Source organism: Acartia tonsa, chromosome 7, assembly GCF_053477335.1.
Source record: "Acartia tonsa isolate MP-2025a chromosome 7, ASM5347733v1, whole genome shotgun sequence".
NCBI classification, from domain to species: Eukaryota; Metazoa; Arthropoda; class Copepoda; order Calanoida; family Acartiidae; genus Acartia; species Acartia tonsa.
The window spans coordinates 29,412,389-29,434,803 of record NC_137266.1 but is presented as its reverse complement, the minus strand read 5'-3'; the positions used below and the strand labels follow the sequence as shown (position 1 = coordinate 29,434,803).

Here is a 22,415-nt window from a genome sequence, read left to right as displayed (position 1 = left end):
AAAAAACAGAATACTCTATTCATATTTAGGATTAACCACATTAAATTTAGCTAATTAATTTCTAGTTGAATAATAGCCACACTGCTTTTTTTTACTTCTTGGGGGCATTTTAGTTTGTGAATATATCTTGTACGCAAATGTTATCACTTTTTTTAATAAAAATATGTTGTGTTTAAAATTGCCATGCACAGTTACGACTTCCAAACAAAAGTCACCCAATCAAAGGATGGGTTGTCTGAAATAGTCACGATGTCAGTGTCTTGGGACAAACTATAGGGGCTAACAACCATTCCCAAAAGTATTAATTTACATTGTTGTAGATTTTTCAGCAATATTTGATGCGTTTATTAATACTAGCGGCTACGCCCCTAGATGCCTCTAGTGGCATTTAAATGTTTTTATTTTATTTTAAATATCTAATTTGAGAAATAATTTGTTTATGGTCAATCCGCTGTTAAATTCATGTCACTACGCCACTACGCTAGCGACACTATGCGGCGGGAATATTTTTAATTTTTTTCGATTTTATTGTGATTTCTCTTGGTACCCTCCCCCAAAATAGTTATAAACCTTCCTGGGACCTCTACCCTATTAAGGAGAACCCGATCGGTTCAGCGGTTAGCGAGATCCTTCGGTACAAACACACAGACACACAAACATCCTGTTACTTTAGTATAAGAATATATATCTCTATCAAAAAGAACGTCTTGGGAGAAAAAAATGCATATTTTTGCATTGACTTTTGATATTTTTAAAAGCATTGCGCTACATCTCCTATTAGATATAATGATATTGTAACATTATCTCCAGCTTGGCTTCAAAACCAATTAATATCCGTTGGATTAGAACCGGTATAGCATCGTACTACAGACAATTTTTGTTTTAATATTCGCGGAAATTTGTTTATTTAAGGTGCGAACTATTGTCAATATTTTCAGAAAAAATGGAAATGACTATTTAAAACAAAAATAATTAATGAAAATGACAACCGCCTTAATTTTTCTGTTCTGTATTTTACCTGAAGTTTCCTGGGCCTATTTGGATTTCAATCATGTAAGTATTCAATTTTGATACAACGTCTACATGTTGATCTGTCTGTCAAGATTGCGTTTATACAACAAACAGTCAAGTGTGTATATATGTGCTTTACAGTTCTAATGACATTCATGTTAAGTTGGCAAATACACCAAGCTGCATGTTTTAAAAACGTATCAGTTATTACAATTTGAAATGTATATGGAAATTTACTTTAATTGTTTTTTTTTCTGTACAATACTTTACTATGCATTTGAAATAGGAGAAAAGCTCCCGTAAAAAATACGAAGAATCGCCCCATAAGGTGCGATGTTACGAAAGGGACTTTACCCGAAGTTTTCCCAAAACAGTTTTATAAATATCCTTTTTGTTTGCAGGGAAATCCAATAATACGACGACATTTACCCAATTCTTTCTTGATGAGACACTCTATGGCGCCAGGTAAATTCTTTTGTATAGCGTAGCTGCTTTAAAACATGGGTCTACCGTCTGTTCGTTCCTCGGATAAACTTGTTTTGCTGTGCAGATTTTACAACGTATGTTTAAGCATTTCATGCCAATTGCATTCAAACTACTCCTTTAATGGATTTTAGCACCTTTTTGTTTTGTTGTTTTCCGATTTGTATAAACGACAGCCATCTTTTTCTTGTGTAGATTTCTATGATACATTAGTAGGTTTAGTTTGGCTAAGATTAAAAATAAGGACCTCAAACCTTACACCTGCTTTGTCTAAACACTATACCCAATTTTTAAATTTATTTTTAAAAATTGGAGGGGCTGGTTGGACACTGAGCTCCGCTAAAACATTGAGGAAATCCGGAGAATTTTTCACCCCTTAGCCTGTTTTAAAAATAGTTAACCACCCAAAATCAACAAATTCAATCTGTATGCTTTTGCTTTGTTTTATTTTTTGTCGCGGCTGTCCACTGATCAGCCGTCTTTTCAAACTAGGACATATTGATGCCTAATTTATAGAGAAACTTTGGCCAGGAAAGGGATAAAGTCTCATGCATCAGTCAATGAATTATTAAAATCCATAGAACCTAGTGAAACTGTCTGACTCTGATTATGACGTAAAAAAATTAGCTAATGAGAGGCCAGTATACACTGTAATTGACCAATGGTAAAATTAATAGTGGCCTCTCATTGGCTAATTTTTTTACGTCATAATCAGGGTCAGACAACTTTACTAGGTTCAATCCATGAAAACAGTAAGACATCTGTAATAAAAAAAATAACACAATTAGTTACATTTTGAAACATTTCACATAAAAATAATCAAGGAAATACTTTATTAATTAGTCTTTAAAAAAGAAATCTATTTTGCATTCACAAACACTTTGGTGTTGCTCTTTTAAAGCTAAAAGTAAAACACAACCTCATGTTGTCCAAAACATTTTTATTCATGTTTGATAATTAAATTTAGAATACCCGTTGTACCAACATGTGATGATTCCTCCCCCTATATAAAGAATCTGCAAAAATGACAATAATAAGAGATCCATCCATTTTGAAAATATATCCAAGGTTGGACGTCAGACATTCTGAAAAAAAAATGACCGAACTAAAAATTGTCTCCTAGCCTGTTAAAAATCATTGCGAAAATAAATAGCTATACAAATCATAAGACATTCATCCTTGTTTTATATTTTAGAATACCCGTCGTACCAACATGTGATGATTCCTCCTCCCAGCCTGTATCAAAAGTTAATACCCATCAGAAACCAACAACAAATTATACCAAAGGTAACACCTTTTCAACACAGCTTCTCTAAAACCAGGGTCTTCACTTCATGCAAGGAACCCAGTAATAGTGTCTGACTGATTATGACGTAAGAAAAAAAAATAGCCAATGAGAGGTCATTATTGACCAATGGTAAAATTTATAGTGGCCTCTCATTGGCTAATTTTTTTTCTTACGTCATAATCAGTCAGACACTATTACTAGGTTCTCATGCAAGTTCACAAGAAATTGATTATCTCAGTTCCTATGAAATAAATACAAATTTAAACATTAGCAAGCATTCAATGCTTTCATTTTATACTTTTATGTTTACATTTAGTTAATGATGATCCCCTAAACTTTACAGCATTGATAACCCTCAAAAAACAGAACTTTATTTTAAATCTTTACTTTATATAACTTTAAATGCTCAATATTATTAAAACATATCATTTAGAGAGATGGCGTATTATCATTCACAATTGCTGGAATACGTTTCAGGTAAACAAAGTTTGGATGGGCTAAGATTCGGCTATGCGATGTCCCTACAATCAATTTAAGTCCACGGGGTGGTAACATAGTGTCGATTTTTAGTTAATTCTTTAAATATCAGCTAATAGCGTCGGAAAAATTAGCACAGCCAAGTCGCTACAAAATATCAGATGGCAAAAGGCTAACATACGAAAAAGGTCTACACCACTGGGTATATGGTTGTCTAGGTCATACATCTATACTTATACATTTATTGGTGTATGGATAGAACATATTTTTACATTATTCCTTCATTATTGTATTTTTGGAATAGATATATTAAAGCTAGATTGTCAAACTGGCCCAAAATGTAAAAAAGAAATTGTAGCAGACAAATACCTTTATTTATTCACCTAATGCGAGCTACATATTTTTTCGGCGATATAATTTCTAGATAGCTAAATTTATACAAAGAAATTCAACTTTTCGATCAAATAATATGTTTTGTTATATGCTTTACATTATACGAGAATAGAAATTTGTACACGATTTAATTTACCCAAGAAATACTTTATCCTAAGAAATACTAATATTTACAGCTAACTCATAATGCGAACGGAATTAAAAAAATATGCACTTATGTTTCAAAATCTGTACATATTTCAACCAATAACATTGCCGGATTGTTCTTCAACTGTTGTCCTATTAGTTATTTTAGAGATTGTTTCTCTATTATTATTAAAAAATTTAAAATGATGTAAAACTAACCTAAAGAAAATATTGTGATATTCATACTGAAGTAGATAATATTAATCTATATATAGCATAATGGATAAAGAATATGTGGATATTGTGACAGGAGAATTCTTGTCATCAATTTATATTTCTAAAATAGTTCCTCCATGTACAGTTGAGCGGATTAGGTTATATCCAAAGAGGGATCCTTATATTAGCCAGATGGGAGAAACATTTTATCAGGATATTCGAGAATCTTTTACATATTCTATATCCAGCAAACACACAACTATAACAAAAATAATCACATAAGGATTGGGGGACCCCTTCAGAGACAGAATTCCGCAGTGTGTAAAACCTTCCAGGAGCATAGACGTCCAAGCTTTTTTTTGGGGGGGAGGGGTAAAATTTTTTTTTTTGGGGGGGGGTAATTCGTATTTGGGGGGGGGGGGTAAATTTTTTTACCCTAAAATAGGGGGGTAGGACTAAATTTTAAATGGGGGGGGGGGTAATCGCCCCATTATCCCCCCCCCCTTGGACGTCTATGTCCTGGAGGATTGTATGCAATTTTACAACAGTTTAACTGAGAATTTTTGCTATTACTTTTTTTTATAATGTTTTATTCTTCAATATATATTCTTTCGTAATGACCGTTTAACCGGGGTTCTAAATGTATAAAACAATGGCCGATAATCCCTCCCTGCCGTTTAACCGTCCCTGTGCTTTGAGCTTCCCTTCTATAAATGTTACCATCCTTTTTCGACAGGTAAAACTATATTGATGTATACAATACATATTTCCCGGCTTATTGGAATCTGATATCGAAATTGGAAAAATTTTATCAACATTATGAGTTAGAGGTTGAGTATCTAAGGGATAAGGCAATGGCCGATAAATATGTGTACAATTACATCCTCATTAAGGATACATAAAATTACACCCTTCTTTATATTACAGTTAGTGGTTGAAACGTTTGTACATTTAACTGAATGAACCATCCAATCAAAATACAATAAAAGTGTCCAAGGTTGCATGTTAAGCCAACCAATAAGAAAACGTTATATGAAAGTATGGGGACTAGTGTAAAAATCACTCTAATGTCCCCTCCCTCCCTGTGTGGTGTTACTTTCAGTTTAGTATTTTATTTTAAACAAAATGCTGGTAACAATTCATTAAAAAATATTTATAGTTAAAATATAGTCATATTAATGTTAAATGTTTTAAGCGATCTTTTGTTTTCAAAGTTCATCGCTTCTTTCCCAAGAAACTTTTGCTGGAGATGTTTCATTACTTGTCTTTTTAAAATTCAATATATAAAAGGTAGAATGTCTATCAATATATTAGTAACTTCCAAAATAATACGATAACCTATGAACTTAAGACCGATTTATTGTTGCTTATCAGGGTTTATTGAATATAGGTTAGGGTCAGGTTTTTAGCTAATTTTGGGTAGGTTAGGTTAATCAGCCAAATAATCTTGAAATACAATTATCATTCCATTTGTATTTGGTTAATAAAGTTACACTTGTCAACTCATAATTCTGTTATATTTTTTAGGCAAATCACAGGAGAAGAGATTCGGAGCAGTCCGCCATATGCCAGGGTAAGTGTTTAAAATGGATAGATAGTCAAGTATTTTTAAATAAAGGACAACTATTAGATAAAAGAACAAGGATGCCAACATCCATAAAAGCGAAGCTCTGAAAAGGTAGGATAAACGGACATTAACACTTGTATAGTGTCAGAACTGAATAATCAGAATATAAATGAATAAGAGTCAAAGCTCAAAATTGTGAGTAAATTTGTTGAAAAACTTCTTGATACAGGATAATGTTTACGGACATACTTACATTTTTAGGACTTGATTATAGAGTGGCTTCGCTTATAATATTGTACTTTGTTGTCCCAGGAATCAATACACCAATATTCAGAACAATCGGATAATTAGACCCCTCAAAAATTTGTTGTTGAAAAAGTAAAAAATCAACATGTTTAAAATGGACGTACGGACATTCTGGTAATGATAGTAGAGTTGCTTCGCTTTCTAAATCGTACTTAACTACCACAGGAATCACCATGCAAAGTTTGAAATCGATAGGACAATTCTAACGTGTCTAAATTAACGAAAAAAGCTATCCGTCACATCGCTTTTAAAAAGTAGAAACTTCATTTTAAAAGATTATGACATTTCATAAAAGTGTTGTTAAGATATTTATAAAAAATCAACCAGTTTCTAAGTTGGTGTACAAACTTTATGACTAAAGAGTTGCTACGCTTAAACTTTTACATGAATCCTTTAGCAAAGCTTGAATTCAATTGCAATATTTTAGTATGCTTAAAATAACGATTAATTTTATCCCTTACGAAGGAGGACTTATGGAAATACCAAAAATGTAGAAAATCCTTTTTACAAAAAATACATTTCCCGCGATGTTGCAATATTAAACCATTGTAATAATTGCTCACTTATTTTTGTGTTTATGGAAAAATAAAAATAAAGATTTAACTAATATAAGTATTGGCCTTCCTTGTTTCTGACTAAAATTTGTTTTCCGTCTCTTTTATGTTTGCACATGCGAAAATGATGCAAATTTAGTTGATGTGTCCCATTATTTCCTTGTGTACTCACTAATATTACCGCCAATACAATATAGTTTGTATCAATAAGTGGTGTTTAGTAGGGGGTGTCGACACCCCTATTAAATTAAAATTTAAAAGACATGTCTTAAATTTTTTATCATTTATTCATTTTGTAATTATGTGATTGTCGGCAGGGATAAGACAATCGACGATTAATTGATGTACATTTCCAATGATAATACACCTTTCTGTAGATTACAATTATTTGTTGAAATATTTTTGGATTGTAGACTAGTCTTATTTTGGATGTTGTAATACCTTGTTTTTTACGAGAGTGATGGCACACCTAGCAGAGAAAGAGTAAAGTGGAATTTGTCCTTCAAAAGTTTTGAAATCCTTTTATCTTGAGAAGATAATGTCATATTCATATTTTACTAAAGAAACTCATTCCCAGAAATTCAACGAAGGAGGGTTTTAAATGTTTAATGATTGCTTTGTACAAATAATCGGTGTCCAAATTCATAATTAAATTTTGAAAAGGGGTTATATAGTTTATTATAATTGGGAAGTCTACAAATTAATCGTCCATTGTACCATCCTTGAGTAACCCTGCATAAACTCAAATTTTAGCAAGGACAACAAAATTAATTATTAGCGAATCTTGTTAAAAAGATAAATTAACTTTATACTAGAAAATGACTATATGAATAATTCATATATGCTTTAATGTCGGACATTGAGTGTCATCTATAAAGTCGACTCAAAATAATGTCAATTATAATATTATGTCTTTGATATGTATGAGCCACGACAACTGATAGAAATTATAAAATTGTATGCATTCTGTTTTGACAGGGGATGTGAAAGGTTTAGGGGATGGGAAAATGAAAAACAAATCCTTATAATAAAGTAAAAGGATGTTTGTCTGTACCGAAGGATCTCGCTAACCGCTGAACCGATTGGGTTCTCCTTAACAGGGTAGCTTCTCATAGGTCCCGGGAAGGTTTATAACTATATTAGGGGAGGGTACCACCACCCTCCCAATAGAAATCGCCCCTAGAAAAAAAATTACCTCCCCCCCCTTAATTTTTTTAAAACAAAAATGAAAAAGGGGATGGGGGGGCATTCCCCCCTCCCCCAAATAAAAATTTCTCCCCCACTTTTTCTTTTAAAATCTAAAATAAGAAATTGGGTTATCAAATTCGACCCTACCCTCCTTACTCAAGTGCCCCTAGAGGCCTCTAGGGACGTAGCCGCTAGTGACTAATAAAACAACAACTATAACATACTGATGGACAAGGACAATTTAAATTATAGAGAAACTTTGCTGCATAGAATTTTGCAACCTTCTGTGATGAAACTGAAAATTAAGTTGAAAGAATATGTTTACTTTACAATTAAGTTCTTGAAATGGAATAATTTTCCAGTAAGGCTTCGAAACCGATTTATATCCGCTAGATTAGCACCGCCACCGGCTCTCAGCCATACTGTAAAATCATGTATAGCATCGTATTACAGACAATTTTCTACGAATAAAATTGATACCAGTTATGTTAGCCAGAAACCAGTTTTTGTATAATATTTTTTTATTTTTATATAAGCAGAAAGGTTCAATTCCTTTAGTTATCAAATTCATTAATTGTTCAAAATTATTCAAGGGCTGTGATTTAGCAATTTGAATTTGAATTACTTTGACACTACACTTTGACACTACACTTCTAGGAGCCTAGTTTAATATGTTGATAAGTTAATTAAAGTTTATGCGATTGAACCACGATGTGAAATTTATGAAATGTGCTTTTTTTACGAGAAACCATAATAATATTTGTTTCAGTTTAAATTCCTAAATTTTTTACATTTTTTGTTGCAATAAATATATCATGTTTAGAAATCTATTTCTTTAATAATCTATAATTTATTTAATTTTTAAATTCTTTTGAATCTAAACATATGTTAAACTATTTTGATAAATTTCTTATTAATTAGAGTAAAACAAGGATGACAATACCATAAGAATCGAAGCACAAAAAGTATGCATAACTAATCGGAAGTCTTATGGAATAAAGCATTGGTTCAGTGGTCATAAAATTAAAAAAAAAAAAAAAGGAAGCTTGAGAGTATTTGCCCATAGGTCAGAACCACCATTTATCTAAGACTGCCGACAAATAAATTAACCCTTTTATACAGAAAGCTAATACCTTTTGTAGCATAACTGACAGACAGGTGGACAAAAAATTAAAATTTGTAGGTTCATTGGTCAAATAAATTTTAATTTCATCCTTATCTTAACTGCTTCAAGGACATTCCGACATTTTAATTATAGAGTATTATAGCTAATTCTAAATTCTAAAAGATTTTATTTTATTTCAGCCTCCTGATAAAAATCCAGGAAAACTATCCTTCAGAATTGGACCATTTTTCTTCAAACAGATAAAGGTGAAAATTGTTCAAATTTTTAAATTCCACTTGGAATGTTTTGAAATATTCCTAAAAATTAAATTCTTTACTTCTACACAAATGTACATTATATTGCATTATGTTGGATTTTGTGACTTTAAGTCTATTTCAAAACACTTTTAGTATTATGCATTTAATATTAATAGATTTTGTATTTTAGAACGATGATGTTGACCCAGTAACTTGTTGTTTCGACCCCGTGGCAAACTGTGACTTCTTGTTTGATTGCTCAAAATTTCGTTAATAATTGTAGTAATGCAGTATTATTTCTTCCACTTTCCAACAATAATCTTATTATTTATGTAAAGTTTGGGAGGTAGATTCATTTCATGTTTCCTCACTGTGTTATTTCAAAGCAATGTTTTCCAAAATTTATTTTTAAAGGAATAAATCGATGTATTATTAATTGGATGTTGCACCAGATAATCATAGAGTCTGATAAAGTAATACTCGCAGCTGGCTAAAATAGCAATACCCCCAAACCAAACCCTTTACCACATCCCCTCACCTTCTACTGTATTAACAAACTGATCAATAAATGAGGTTCATATTGGCATCCTAAATTAATACATCCTATATCTATTGTCGAATAGCCATAATAGTAAATTAGAGTATGTTAGAATTGACCTACTGATTTTTAAACTTTGCATTATGATCACTGAAACAGTTGCTTAAATTTAGAAAGAAGTTGCATGGATATAATTTTAACCAGAAAATTTTGTCCATATGTCAATTTCAAACATTATGATTTATATAGATTTGTGACAAAATTTGCTGTCAATCTATTTCTCCTAGTTTACAATTTCTTGTCTGATTTGTTTTCGATTTTATGGATGTTGTCATCTTTGTTTTCTAATAGCTTCATAAAATTATTATAATTAGCAAGTAATAATGGTATGGAAAAGATAAATTTAAATTAAGTCAACCTTCTTTTTATGTTTAGCAATACCTGTTATTTATTCATATCTATATTGTGAAAATTAGAATTATAAAAGTTTTTATAAAATTATAATAATTAGATATAATTGTTTATCAAGCATAATACATAATATAACCATTTTATTTCATTTATAATAAATAGTCTTATTTATTGTAGTTAAATACATTTATGTAATATTAGTATCTAATTTTTAGATAAAACATTCTTAGTTAACAATTATCAAGATAACAAACAAAAATAAGGCAAACAAAATAACATTTTTAAATTCCTCATACAATTGTGTATTAACTTTGTTTATGCGGCAGAGTTCAAGGAGTTCATTCTCCTTTTCTAGCTCCATTTCTTCTCTGATAAGAGCCTGGACAACCTCAGCTATCATCTGTTCTTCTTCATCCAGCTCAGGAGAATGTTGTTTCTTGTCAGTGCTGTCTCTTCTGTTTGGTGATGAAGCCTTTTTCATTTCTTCCTCTATAAGATCTTGAACAAATCTTGCAACAGCCTCTTCATTGCCTGCTCCTGATAATCTGTTTTTTACCTTTTGCATGTCATCTCTGGAAAGTGATATATTACTACTGGTTCTTGGTTTACGCCTCAGTTTTACGCCATTGCTATCAACATATGGTCCCTCATCTTGTGCCATGTCTCTTTCAAGAGCCTTTTCTAGATCAATTTTAGTGTCAAGAAAACTTTCAACTGCTTCTAAAATATCTGATGATAACTTTCTTGTTTCAAATCTTTTTGCATGCATAACAGTCTCAAGTTCATCATCTTGGGTTCTGTCAGCTTCATTAAGCATTTGCTTTCTAATATCCTCCTCTATATCATTGTCAACTACTGGAATGTAAACAAATGACATGCTGCGTTCATCAGATTCTTGATCTTCAGAGTATACTTTGCTTCTTGTATTATTGTACCTTAAATGTTCATCAGTAGTTAAATCAACCTTTTTTAAAGGAACATATGGCTCATATTCAAAGCTGTTTTCTGTGTCAGAATATTCATCATCAATAGGTTCATTGTTGATACAAAAGCTGTTGTGGGGCACAGTAAGCAGAGCTTCCTTATCTGTAGCATCAACTATATTAGTTATTTCATCTGTTATATCTAGGGAATCTTTTTCACAGTCAATTCTATTAATATGTTTATCATTATTTCTTGTGTTGATTCTTAATGTTGGCATTGTGTCCTCTTCAAGGAAAACATTGTCATCTAATTCATCATCTTCTTTGTTTTGGACAAGTAATAAAGAACTGTTTTCAAAGTTATTTTCCTCCAATGAATCAGGATCAAAATCTTCACTCTCATTATCTACTACTTGTTTCTTAGTCAGAAAAGCAGAATTATTTTCAGGAAATGTTACATTTACAGCTTGTCCCTCTATACCTTCCTCTGTGTTTTCTTTTCCCTGAACAAAGATTATGGGGTTTTCTTTGGCAGTTGTCTCTACATTGTCAATTACATTAATATTTGTTTCTTCTGATTGTTTTCCATAGTTATCTTTGTCTTCAATAATCATAATTGTATTGGGTTCTTCCTCATTAGCCTCCTCTTCTTGATAATCATTTTGTTTCTCACATTCTTGTTCATCTTCTTTTTCTTCAATGATAATTGTAAGTCCATCAGGACTACTTGATTGGTAACTTTCTTCAAATTCATTATCAACTTCTGACTCTTCATTGTCATTATTGTTTTGTTCTATATTACAATTTTCTTTATTGTCAGGTTGGTCTTCACATTTCTCTTGCATAACAATAAGAGGACCTTCTTCAACTCCCAAGTCTGCATTTTCATTGTTTTCTTTTTCATCAGTTTTCTCTGTATTATCTTCCAGGTTTTCTTCAATAAATAAAACAGGAACCTCAGCAACTTCTGTAAACTCAATGGTCTCATTTTCTTCTAAATCATTAACAGTCATTTGATCTTTCTCTGTGTTATATTCATTGTTGTCCTCTTTGTAACCTTCTTTCTCTTCAACTTCAAAATCTGCACTATCCTCATTTTCTGTTTGATCATTTGAAGGTATTTGATTTGTTTCTGTATTACTATCATAGTCAGAACCTTTAGATTTGTTCTCTTCAATTATTACAACAGGAACTTGTTCAAATACTATCTCTATTTTATTTTCATTTTCTTCACATTCATTTATTTGCATTTGATTAGTTTCTGTATTATTATCATTTGCAGTATCTTCATCCTGTTTCTTTTCAATTATTACAACATTACCTTGTTCAATTTCAAAACCAGCATTACTCTCATTTCCTTCTAATTCATAAGCAGTTACTTTATCAGTTTCTATTTCATGTGGATTGCTATCATCTTTACAATCTTCTTTCTTCTCAAAGATAAAAACTGGACCTTCTTTGTTTTCTCTATTTAACTCTTCTAATTGATCTTCTAAGACTTGAACTCCTTCATTTAATCCACTGTCATCTTGTCTTTCTATAATTATAATAGGAGATCCTTCATTCAACTCCACATTATTTTCCTCCTTTCTAGGATAATAAGATTCTGTCATTTCTTCATTCTCTTCATTTTCTTCTTCCTCATTAACAATAATGGGCTTCTTTTCTTCATTGATACTAGAAATATATTCATCATGTGAATTTTTAGATTTATTGCAAACCAGAGGCACACTTTCAGTTATAAATATGTTTTCCTCATATTTGTCATTCTGATCATCATTATTTTCTAAAGTATCATCCTTTTTCTCAAGTAAAATAATTGTAGATTCACCTTTGTCACACAATGTATTGTCATTTTGCAGATCTGAATCTGCTTCATGTTCACTCAGTAAAGCATCCTCTTCGCTGTTTAATGGACACTCTTCAGACTGAAGATTATCATTTGCTTCTGAGTTATCTTTGTTTGCAAGGGTTAATAGATTATCTAAAACTTCATCAAATTGTGCTTGCATTTCCTCATTATATACTATATTTGATTGTTTAGAAGCTTCATCTGCAGATTGCCTGTAATGCTTATCATCTTCTATTTCTACTTCTGTTAAAAACATAGATCTTCTTCTTGATGGAGGTACTGGTGAACTTGGAAAGCTTTGTCTCAATCTAAAAAAATCATTTGTAGAAAAACAATAATTGTTACTTGTTAAAATATTTTGTTACAACATTTACCTTAGATTAACTGTTGAGTTATCAGTTCTTTCTGTAGCCTCTTTTTCTGGAACAGGAGATGATGGAAAAGATTCTCTCAACCTAATATAGTTTAGAAAATTTAAAGAAAATTTTTCATTAAAAAGGTTTTTAAATATTTTACCTGAAATTAATTCCTTTTTCTTCTACAGGAGTCTCACTTTTCTCATTAAATTCTTTAAGAACTTGGTCAACCTATCAAAGAAAATTTCGTTTAAATAAGTTGTTCATGTTTTATGTTTACTCTGAGAAAAATATAAAGTCAGGAGTAATCTAAAATAGCTTTAATTTCTAGCAAAAGAGTAAATTGCCTAATTGTAATGTAATGGATTAAAAGTGTAAACAAAAACCAATACAAATATTTATCATAATATGTAATAATTTCTTTTACATTATCTGAAACATCTTTGACAAGTCTTTGTAATTCAACTTCAATACTGGGGCTTCTAGATCTTCTCTTTTCACATTGAACAACATCTAAATGTTTGTTCTTTACTTTTTCAATGTTAGCTTCAACTATGTTAGCTTGATTAACATCATCTTTGGCAAGTTCTTCAACGTTTTCTTCTTCCTCATCAGAATAATAGGAATATTCTTCATATTCTGATTCTATAAAAAAATATGATTGGGGATTAGGAACATGTTAAAAAGTCATTTTTGTTGTTTATCTTTTGATCTGTACACTGTGTAGTTTTTTATTATCATTAGAGTAAAACTGTCATGTACCTTTCCTTCTCTAAAGATTTACTTTATTTTTAAACTATACTCTTAATATTTTATGTGTTCTTTCTTTATAATTTTTCTTCCCTGTTAATTATCAAAATACGTTTTTATAACATTTTCACATATGACAATTTTGATTCTAAAAGTTGACATATTTTAACTTCCAACATTGTTAATATTAGGACAGTTCTGTTAATTATCAAAGCCTCACCTGGATCTTCCTCTAAAGCTTCTGCTTTACCATGAAGAACAATGGTTACTTCTTCATGGTACTCTTTATCACCATTTGCTGAAACTCCATTGGTATTATTTTGAACATCATTCTTCATGGCATTAGGACTGTTGCTCTGGGCCTGAAATAATTTTTTTATAGAAGGTGTCTGCAACTCTTTGCTATTGCTCTCCCATTATGGAAGCTTTTGCCACAAAGGCAGTCATTTCGTTTTTTTGTCCATATTTTAATGGGTTAAGATACATATTTTATGTCCAAAGAAGGTGTCTTAACTTTTTTTATTTTCTAATTAATTTTCTAAAATAGCTATTCGGTGTTTTTAGTAAGTAGTAGATGTAAAATTTTCCATAGAATTTAGATATGCAATCGTTTTTTTTGTAGACCTCTTATTTTTAAAGTAATTTAAGTTTTTTTAAAAGAAACTTAAGTCGGTTTTGAAGGACTAGAACGCAACAAAAAAAGAAGAAAATTGCCATTATGAACAAAAATAGTAAGATCTTTAATTTGACACCTTACTTTTTAAATTCTGTTGAGTAATTATTGAAAATATCTATTTTTTTAAACTCAGAATAATCAAAACTTTGAACTTAAATTATCCTTACACAGGCATAAGATTTGGTGTTTAATATACTTTTAAATGAGAAAAATATTACAAATCCATACTAAGCAAAATTTGAAATAAAAAGTTTACAAAATATTAAATAAACTACAATAAAAGAAATTATATGAAAATATTATACAGGCAACCATCTTAAAGTAAGTGTTGCCTGTATAATATAATATGTCAGGTCATTTTTTTATTTAAATTTTTTTACTTTTTTTCAATTTTGCTTACAATGGATTCATATTATTTTTCTGATTCTAAAGGTATATATGAACCCATGTATTTTATGCCTGTGTAAGGATAATTTATGCTCAAAGTTTTGATTAAACCGAGGTTTAAAAAATCGATTTTTTCAATAATTACCTGACAGAATTAAAAAAGTAAGGTGTCAAATTAAAGATCTTACTATTTTTGTCCATAAGGCAATTTTTTTTCTTTTTTTTTGTTCCATTTAAGTACCATAAAACCGACTTAATTATTCTTTAAAAAAACTTAAATTACTTAAAAAAAACCTATTGCATATCTAAATTCTATGGAAAATTTTACATCTACTATTTACAAAAAACACCAACTAGCTATTTAAAATAAGAATAAAAAAGTTAAGACACCTTCTTTGGACATAAAATATGTATCTTAACCCATTAAAATATGGACAAAAAACCGATATAACTGCCTTTGCTGCAAAAGCTTCCATAATGGGAGAACATTAGAGTACAGTTGCAGACGCGGTGTATTTCTCTATGTGGCCAAGTTGAAAGCCGACATTTATTCCATGGCTTCAGAAGATTCTGGAATACTTTCCTATAGAAGTGAAATCAGTTAGGTTAGATACCATTGTTAGATACCATGAAACCCGCTACTTTGTTTTACTTTCATGATCTGTGAAATCATACATAATTTAAATTCTATAGACACTAAAGTAAAAAGATGATTTTCAAATATTCAAATTTATTCATCTACATTTGTTCTTAACAATAAAATTTTGTGAGTTGTGTAAGCATATTAAAATAACTTTCAATTCAATTTTAAAGAATTTCTCTACGTGGCTTCTTCAATTTAACTTTTGCATGGAGAATGAAAGTTTTTGGTGATTTAACTTTTAATTTTTCATCTGGAAATTGTTATACATGTTTCTTTTCAATAATTGTTGATATTATAAAAGGAAATTTATATAATAACTTTTTAATAGCTAACAAGCAATTTTGAAAATAAAAATTTAAAATGTTAGTTTATTCATTATACTTAAATTGAAATTTAAGTCAGAAAAAACATTTTTAGATAAAATGAAATAGAGGCGGTTTCCCTAATATTAGGTCTAAACAAAAAAAAAATATTCTTAATTTTTGTTTCAGATTAGGTTAGGTGAAGTAAAGGGTATAAGAGCCCAACGGATAAAATAGGAATTGGGCTTTGCATCGTAAAAGCTCCCCGCAGGTGTTATAAATTCAAAATTGTAAATTAGGGGAAGGGGGAGTGGGTTTCAGTTGTCTAGAAATAGGTTAGAAAAATGTAAATGGAAAGTGAATTAAAAATAAAGAGCTATTTTTTAAGGATAAAGTTCCATTAATAAGAGTTGTATAAAAGCATGCCAGGCCTGAGTTGTTGAGTGGCGGACAATTGAACAACTGTTGTATTTGTATTTGTAAAAAAAGAGTTTGTCAGAAAAATCACTATAAGTACTTTAATAGGTTTTATGAGGTCTAATTGATATAAATTCTTAACTTTTAACTTCTGGCATTTATTTCCATTTTTTGTGTAATTTCCTCCATCATACTATGATCTATGAGATATCTCCAAGTATCATCCCTTGCTTACATTGTCGAATTAACAAAAAAAAAACTGGTATTTATGTCTTTATGTCAGAAGGCCATTAATGTACTATTCACCATTGTTAAATGTGAAGAATCGGCGCAAGAAATGTTCGATGCTTTAATAAAAAACTAGTTGCTTCGCCCCTAGAATTTAGGAGAGGACTGGAAAGGTCAAGAAATAGATTAATTGTACTACCTCAAGGCATTTATAAAGCTTGCTAGAAGATTTCAACAAATTCTGAACAGCATTTTATGATATATTTAGCTTACAAAAACCTTACAACTTTAAATAGATACAAGGGATTAAATCTTCATATTTATATTTATATTTTAGAACCAAAAATTACAATTAGTAGTAGTTAATTTCAATTTATTCCAAGTAAAGTGGGGGGAGAGGGGTTCTGTGCTCTAAAAGAAACTATGCGGGATACCACCAAGGCCTGGCATTTAATAAAAAACACCAAACATCGGCCTGACATATAAATTAGCAGCATGAAGATAGCAGTATAACTGTCCAAATAAATAATATAATCTTTTTTTCCAGTGTTGAAATAAACTTATGAAAATTATATTTCTCTAAAGAGTATCAATAAGAACACTGCAATATACCAGGTATCTAAAGGGATAAGACAATCGCCAATGAATTGATGTACATCCCCAATGATGATAAACAAAATTACCCCTTCAGTAGATTACAATTAGTGGTTGAAACGATTAGACAATCAACTTAATGAACCAACCAACAAAGATTTATTAAAGTCACCACTACCTTAATAGCAATAAGTGTTTAAAGTGTTTAATAGTAGCTTCGCTAAAAAAATGATAATAACATAAATATGAAGATGTAATATGTAGAGTAAAAGAAAGGAAACTAACTGAAAATCAGCTATAAGTAAGCAAAGCTTGGCAGCCGCAGCCACGTGTCAAAATTCTTTATCTAAGAAAAGCCACAAAAAAATATAAAAGTGTTTCGAAGATTTTCTAAAAAGTATCTTGCAACCTTCCAGCTAGATGAATTAGCACTATGTCTAATCTTTTATTAATTCGTAGCTGCCGGTCTTAAATTCTAATTTAACCGTTGCAGTTGATATTGCGGCTGCCTTGCACAGATTAATCTAATGGGATAAGACAATGGCAGATAAATTGATAAGTATACATCCAGAATGATGATGCACAAAATCATCCTTTCTTTAGATTAAAATTAGTAGTTGAAATGATTGAGTACTCAACTTAAGTCCCCAAAGTTGTTAAGCCAACGAATTAGAAAACGTTATTATAAAACTTTGGGGACTAGTGTGATTAATTTCCCATTGTTTCTTTCTGCAGATTAATAAAAGAAAGTTAGAGAAGTTAAATGAAATAGCATTAACCTTAATTACTTTTAAACAAGAAAACTTTTATCATAATACTTTTAATTTCATTATAAAGTCATCAAATTGTGAAGCAGCTTATAGTGCCTAATAAAAAATTATGTCATATTATGAAAAATGACGTCATACAATAAAAATGACCAATGATAGGCCAGTATACATTGTAATTGACCAATGGTAAAATGTATACTGGCATACTGTTGATCATAAGTATTCTATGACGTCATTATCCATTAGTCACTATAAGCTGCTTATAAAATTGTAATCTTTAATGTTATTAATTATTTGGATCTTACACCAGATTTTCATGTTCTCCAATAAAGTAAAACAGAAGTGGGCTAAAATATTGATTTACCCCTTTCCCTTCCCTATATCCCATCTCCTTCCCTCCTACTGGATAAAAAAAATTGACCAATAAATGACAGGGGAAATAGCAACCTAAATTGACGACAATTTTCCCCTGTCATAATATCAACGTATTTTCTACATCCATTCATGTTGATTTATTACGCAAATTGCAATGAAAAAATAAAAAAATCAACTATTAAAATTAAACTTTTCTTTTGCTTTGGAGGATCTGATTAGCGGCTTTATGTATAAGATAGACTTTTTAAAAATCTGTTCAAGGTTTTCTTTAACAATTGAGACCCTATTCTATAACTCCCTCTATTCACCAGTCTGCCCGTTCATTTATCCATAACGCTAATCGGAATTTTGCATATGAAAAAAAATGTAATTATTCTCAGCTTTAAGACTAACGGACTTTATCCTTGGTTTTTTTTTTATAATTTTGTCTGCAAAGCCGAATTACATACTATAGTATGTATGTATTAATCAAAATTAATTTGACTAATATTGAACAGAAATAGGCCAGATTTCAAATTTCTTAAGTTAAGTCTAAAGGTTTAAAGAGTACATTTTATGCAAGCTATAAAGATGTTGTTACTCAAGTCGCTATCTTATTTCATATTCAATTCATTCTTAAACAAGGATGACAACATCCATAAGTAACGAAGCTCAAAAATTATAAATAGACATCTGGAAAAAATTATCTATAGAGTATGTCATAAAAAACTTCAATAATAAAAATCACGAAACCTTTTAAAATGTATATTGTATAATTGGTCTTTTCAAGCATTAAGCTAATAAGAAAAACGTTAAAATCTAAAATTCGATTTAGCACCCAAAAGTTCCAAACAAAAGTAAGTCTTTATAAAACATATTTTGTCAAAATATGTAGAATGTTGACTTAATTAATCACTAAAAAATCCAACTGTTTATCTTGAACAGGAATTGAGAAAATCAAAAATTTGAAAAACTAGGAATCGATCTAGCACCCCAACCAATAAAGGTATCTTCATAAAATCTAATGGAAATAAGTAGAGTGTAAACTTATTCAATCCCTGTCTATCTTGTATAGGGATCGAAAAATTCAAAAAATCATGAAAACTTAAAATCTAGGAATCGATCTAGCACCCCAACCAATTAAGGCATCTTAATAAAACTTGATAGAAATGTGAATTTATTTAATCCCTGAAAATTCCAGTCGTTTATCTTGAACAGGAATCGAGAAAATTGCAAAAATGTAAAAATCTAGGAATCGATCTAGCACCCCAATTAACAGACAGACGGACAAAACAATGTATAGATTAGATGAGCATATGTCATAGGAGTTTTCACTAAATATGGACTGACGGACAGGCAAAGTGAATTATAGAGTAGCTTCGCCTCTAAAAATTGGTCATAATTAATAATAAATTAATTTTCATCCACAATGATTATACACAAAATTACCTCTTATGTAGATTACAATTAGTAGTTGAAACGTCTGGACACTTAACTAACCAACCAATCAAAATTCAATAAAAGTCCCCAAAGTTGTTCAGTCAACGAATGTGAAAACGTTATCAAAAACTTTGGGGACTAGAGTAATAAAAAGTTAAATGTCTCCTCCCTATCTGATGAGCATTAATTGGATAAAGAACTTAACAGATTAGGTTTTTAAAATTTGATTTTGTCTTAAGTAAAGTAAATCATTATTGAATTAATGTCTAGTGAATAGTCTACTCTTTCAAGTTGTACAAATTAAATTAATAATCATGTTTCAAGATCACTTATTACCTTATTTGTATTCTATACTCTATAGAGTATAGTATATAATTATTATTGAGTCATTATCCTTATGGAATAAAAAATCTGTTTTTGTCTTTTAATGATGAACACAAATATACATAAGAAAATACAGTTTTATTTTATAGTTTATAGTTTTGTATCTTACCCCCCAACCCCTTCCCAGCCTCTCCATATCTTTTTCTGTGTCTTTAAATGTTAAAAGAAATGTTAAGCTCCTGGTATTATTCTGCAGGTTCTAGTCCTCTAGGTCATCATGAAACATTGAACCTTGCCGCAAGATAAAATATAGTGGGCGTACGAGGGGGGGGAGGGGGATTTTATTACTCACCCTTTCACCTTTATTTTAATGGACAAAGGTCTGAAATCATACACGAGAATGGTTTAAGGTTAATAGACAACAGATACAGCCATCGGCATGTAAGCAGATGAAAGGTCATAAGGATGACTTGGTAAATAAAGTTTAAAATCTATTTATACCTGGAATTGTCCAGAAGAGCTGGCAGGGTCAACCGGAGGCATCCTTTGACAGCTTTATTTCTAAGAAAAACAATTGTTAATAATATTATATATTATAACCTTTTATCCCCCTAATATATAAGAGGAAGTCGCACTGTCTTTACAAAAAGATCTCTTGAACGTTAAGAACGACTTTTCCAGACTTTAGATTAATTTCACTTGTCGGCTATACCTTATTCCTGCGAGGTAGCTTTTTGTTTTTAATTTAGCAAGTGTACATCTTTCAATTTTGTAAAAGTATGAAAAATAATTAAAATAAAAGGTACAGAATTTTTTTGTGTGGATTCTTTATAGCCTAGAGGCAAATAATAGTTAGGGAAATGGGCAGGTTGTTGTTGTTGTAAACCATCAAGAGCTAGACTCGTCACTAAGTATACCAAGAAATTCCGAACATTTTTTAGGCGTCGTCCATAGATTGGTGGGGGTTAATCTTGGAAATGGGCAGGTAATCTACCCATGGATGCATCCACATTTGATTTTATAAAAAAATATATTGGTGGGGGGGGGGGGGAACTTTTCTATGTACCATGTCCATAACAATTGGAAGGTTGACCTGCCCCCCAAACTTTAAATGCAAGGATCAAGCATAAGCTTTTCACAAACAATTTGCCCGTCCGCATACATCATCTTTTTGAATAACATACAGACATACAACCTACTACTTTAGTTAATAACATTAATGCACTAAAAATATTACCTTTTCAAGTTAGTATGTAGGTCAAATATCTGAATCAATAAATATCACTTTAACTGTAAGGAATCTCACATACTGCGTGTGTTACACCCCTGTGTATTTGTTACTAGCTGGATGGGTCAGCTATAATAATAATCACCCCCTATTTCTATTGTATTAGCCTATGCAGGCAGCTACATGTAAGGGTCAGCCTATGAATACTATACATAGGTATGTGTGTAAGATATCCTTAAGACAGGACAATGTATGTTTAAGGGTAACATATTTTATATATCCTCTGACAGGGGTCTATAGCAATTAGATTTTACAAACTTATGTTTTCAACTAAAAAAATAAACAAGGAAAATTTGTCTATAAATTGGCGCAGCAAAAACACACCAATAACATATGTTTTTTTTTATAAATCTAACAGTAATCCTATAATAAAAAGTAGTAAATTTTTTCTGAAGCTTAAGATTTTGATAACTACTGGACAGATTGAGGTTTCCATTTTAGGGAATCTTTACATAGGTCCCAAGATGATTTTAGGCTGTTCCATTTTTCAGAATTAAGTCTTAGGATAGTTTTAGGCTATTTTTTGTCCTTCCCTCCATTTAAAATACAGAGAAAACGTACATATGTACGGACAGGAGTAACTTAACTTTTGAGCAGCCGCGCTTATAAATCATATGTATCTAATTTATAAATTTAAGGTGAAGAATTACCCCTGAAAAAATATTGGGGAAAAAATCCCCCGGCTATGAATGCATGATACTATCCCCTTCACTATACACTAAACAATATTATAGTGTGCATTTTCTTAAATTTCAAATAAAACAATTTGAATTCAATGTGATTTTAGTAACATACCTAGAGTAGACAAAGTTAGTTTTAGGCTATTTTACAAAAAAAATTCCTATAGACTAGAGGCGAAAAACTAAATTTTATTGGAAGAGAAGATTTTTCTTTTAAATTAACTAAACTTAAGATTGTACAAATAAAAATAAATATATTTAGATTTTTTAGGTGAATATTTTGTTTATATGCCAGATATTTTAAGGTGGAATATTTTTGGATTATTTTAAACTAGTTATTAAATAATATCCCTTCCTGAGCCCTTAGTGAATTAAGCAGGCAACCCCTTGATTTCAGCGAGGCGCAAGGAAGGTCCGGCTTTCTGTCCGCAATCTTACATATTCACTGAATGGGTGTATTACCTCTACATACGTAGCTACTCTAAATTTTGATATGTTAGTATGTCCTAAA

At 30.7% G+C, this 22,415-nt stretch overlaps 2 protein-coding genes across 2 annotated transcripts; one reads left to right on the top strand and one right to left on the bottom strand.

The window, feature by feature from the left end:
• The first annotated feature begins 936 nt into the window (after window positions 1-936).
• Window positions 937-10,120, top strand: LOC145325229 (uncharacterized). Its single transcript, XM_080168149.1, has 7 exons — window positions 937-1,053; window positions 1,413-1,476; window positions 2,690-2,781; window positions 3,216-3,259; window positions 5,522-5,567; window positions 8,915-8,980; window positions 9,162-10,120. Exons 1-7 carry the CDS (start codon window positions 976-978, stop codon window positions 9,243-9,245), a joined length of 474 nt encoding a protein of 157 aa, XP_080024275.1. The 5' UTR covers window positions 937-975; the 3' UTR covers window positions 9,246-10,120.
• On the bottom strand, window positions 9,951-21,372 carry LOC145325228 (uncharacterized). The gene is made up of 7 exons (XM_080168148.1): window positions 21,174-21,372; window positions 20,438-20,497; window positions 14,022-14,163; window positions 13,479-13,696; window positions 13,212-13,282; window positions 13,070-13,150; window positions 9,951-13,003 (listed from the first exon to the last, which is right to left on the bottom strand). The coding sequence occupies exons 2-7, from the start codon at window positions 20,477-20,479 to the stop codon at window positions 10,147-10,149; spliced, it is 3,411 nt and encodes a 1,136-aa protein (XP_080024274.1). The 5' UTR covers window positions 20,480-20,497; window positions 21,174-21,372; the 3' UTR covers window positions 9,951-10,146.
• Window positions 21,373-22,415: the final 1,043 nt, after the last annotated feature.

Bases quoted from the DNA above. Each gene is read 5' to 3' on its own strand.
- LOC145325229 (XM_080168149.1), top strand. From the start codon at position 976: ATGAAAATGACAACCGCCTTAATTTTTCTGTTCTGTATTTTACCTGAA. The intron at 1,054-1,412 runs GTAAGTATTCAA...TTTTGTTTGCAG, and splicing joins CCTATTTGGATTTCAATCAT to GGAAATCCAATAATACGACG. The intron at 2,782-3,215 runs GTAACACCTTTT...CATATCATTTAG, and splicing joins AACAACAAATTATACCAAAG to AGAGATGGCGTATTATCATT.
- LOC145325228 (XM_080168148.1), bottom strand. From the start codon at position 20,479: ATGCCTCCGGTTGACCCTGCCAGCTCTTCTGGACAATTCCAG. The intron at 13,697-14,021 runs GTGAGGCTTTGA...ATTTTTTTATAG, and splicing joins AGCTTTAGAGGAAGATCCAG to AATCAGAATATGAAGAATAT. The intron at 13,151-13,211 runs GTAAAATATTTA...AAACTATATTAG, and splicing joins GAAAAAGGAATTAATTTCAG to GTTGAGAGAATCTTTTCCAT.